Genomic DNA, 1,693 nt, shown 5'->3' with positions numbered 1-1,693 from the left:
CTTTCCCTCACTTCCATTCCTTTTGCAATTCCAGGCAATTCTCTCCAGTTGGGTCTAGGTCTTCCAGAGCCTCTGGGATAAGGCTGTGTGATGTCTCTGCTTTTCTCAGAGCAGAGTAAACCGGCTCTGTTGCAAGCCTCATCTACACCTGTGTGTGGGTCCACCCACGCAGCTCATGCCAAGGGGGAGGACAGGTTCACCCCAAGGACCCCACGGACTGAGTAACGACAAGGGTGCCCTGCAGCACCCATGTCATATGCTTTCCAAATTGTGGCCACCCTGTGCAGGCTGAGACAGCTGCGGAAACCCACCACATGGACCAAACCCAAGAAGGGAGAAAATTTGCCTCTTGCAAAAAATTAGCTTACAAAACGGATGTTGACAGGCCTCCCTTTCTCTCCCCCGCCCATCGTGCTCTGCAGGCCCTGCTCGTCACCCTCACCTTCAGAGGAAGCAGATTTAATGTCCCAACTGAGAGAATGAGATGTTCTGTTACTTTTCATGGGAAATTAAACCCGACCCTGCTGTCAGTTAGCTCATGCCAAGGGAGGATGGATGGCCCCAGGTGCGGTGCTTGACCCCAGCTCGGAGCACATTGCCTGGCTGGAGGCCAACCATGATGTCACCTGCCGCTGGGCGGGGGTGGGGACAGCAGGACAGGTTGGAGAGCCTTCATCTGGGTGATGGATGGCGGTGAGACCAGCCTTGGTGTCACCCACAACGGTCCAGCTCTGATGCCGGCTGGGACCCACTCATACAGGGGACACTCAGGCTGCTCCCGTCTCTTTCAGCTCCCAACGCTACCTCGTGTCCCACTGAGGAAAGCTGGTGGTCGGGGCCGGTGATCATCATCGCGGTCTGTTGTGCCTCCCTGGTGTTTCTCACTGTGCTTGTCATCATTTGCTACAAAGCCATAAAGAGGTGAGTGCTCACCCAGCTCTGAGCCCAGAGGGGAGCCCAGCTGGGCTCAGGGGCCCTCTGCTCACCCCCTTTCTGTTTTTGTTTTTTTTTTTTTTAATAATAAAAATTGTTAAGCGCTTAAGAAGCAGAAAGAATGTACAATGAACGCCCATCTACCTTCACCCTGATTCAACAGTTATCAAGATTTGGCTAATATTTACTCTCTTTCCTTTTCTTTGTATCTTTTTATTTGCTGAAGTATTTAAAGTTGATCTCAGATATTATGCCCCTGTCATTTTAGGGGGTTCAGCGAGCAATCTGATGAGCGCCAATTATATGTCAGGCTCGATGCAGTATAAAGCTCCCCTATCCGTAAGTCGCAGGCCCTGCTGTCAAGAGCTCCCTCCAGGCCTGGGAGTATGGAAATAATCCTTGCAGGGTGGGTGATGGAGCGGCTGGAGGGGGTGCCATGCTGGTTTGGAGTGGGAACTGGGTTTCGGAGTCCGATCTAAATTCAGACTCCAGTTCAAGCTGTGTGACCGGGAGGAAATCAGCTCTCTGGCCCTCAGTTTCCCTATTGGTAAAATGGGAGTAAAGAATAACGGTCTCACCCTGGGGAATGGTGAGATGCCTTCTGTGAATGGCCTGCATGATATGTATACTCGGCAGTGCCTGGCATACAGTATGTATGCACCAAGTACTGGACCAACTTTCACTGTTTCCATAGTCAAAGACAGAGGAAGGGGCTTCCCTGGTGGCGCAGTGGTTGAGAGTCCGCCTGCCGATGCAGGGG

The 1,693-nt window shown here is 52.3% G+C and overlaps 1 protein-coding gene across 2 annotated transcripts in view; it reads left to right on the top strand.

Moving 5' to 3' along the window:
• PRIMA1 (proline rich membrane anchor 1) overlaps positions 1-1,693 on the top strand; it is a 60,667-nt gene that overhangs the window by 44,902 nt on the left and 14,072 nt on the right. For both annotated transcript variants that reach the window (XM_007447432.1, XM_007447433.1), the window contains one exon: positions 792-921. In XM_007447432.1, coding sequence (XP_007447494.1) covers positions 792-921 — 130 coding nt within the window. The remainder of the gene's footprint in view (positions 1-791; positions 922-1,693) is intronic.

The sequence above is a fragment of the Lipotes vexillifer genome, unplaced genomic scaffold (genome assembly GCF_000442215.2).
Source record: "Lipotes vexillifer unplaced genomic scaffold, Lipotes_vexillifer_v1.1 scaffold1884, whole genome shotgun sequence".
NCBI lineage: Eukaryota > Metazoa > Chordata > Mammalia > Artiodactyla > Lipotidae > Lipotes > Lipotes vexillifer.
This window is presented reverse-complemented; position numbering and strand designations above follow the sequence as displayed.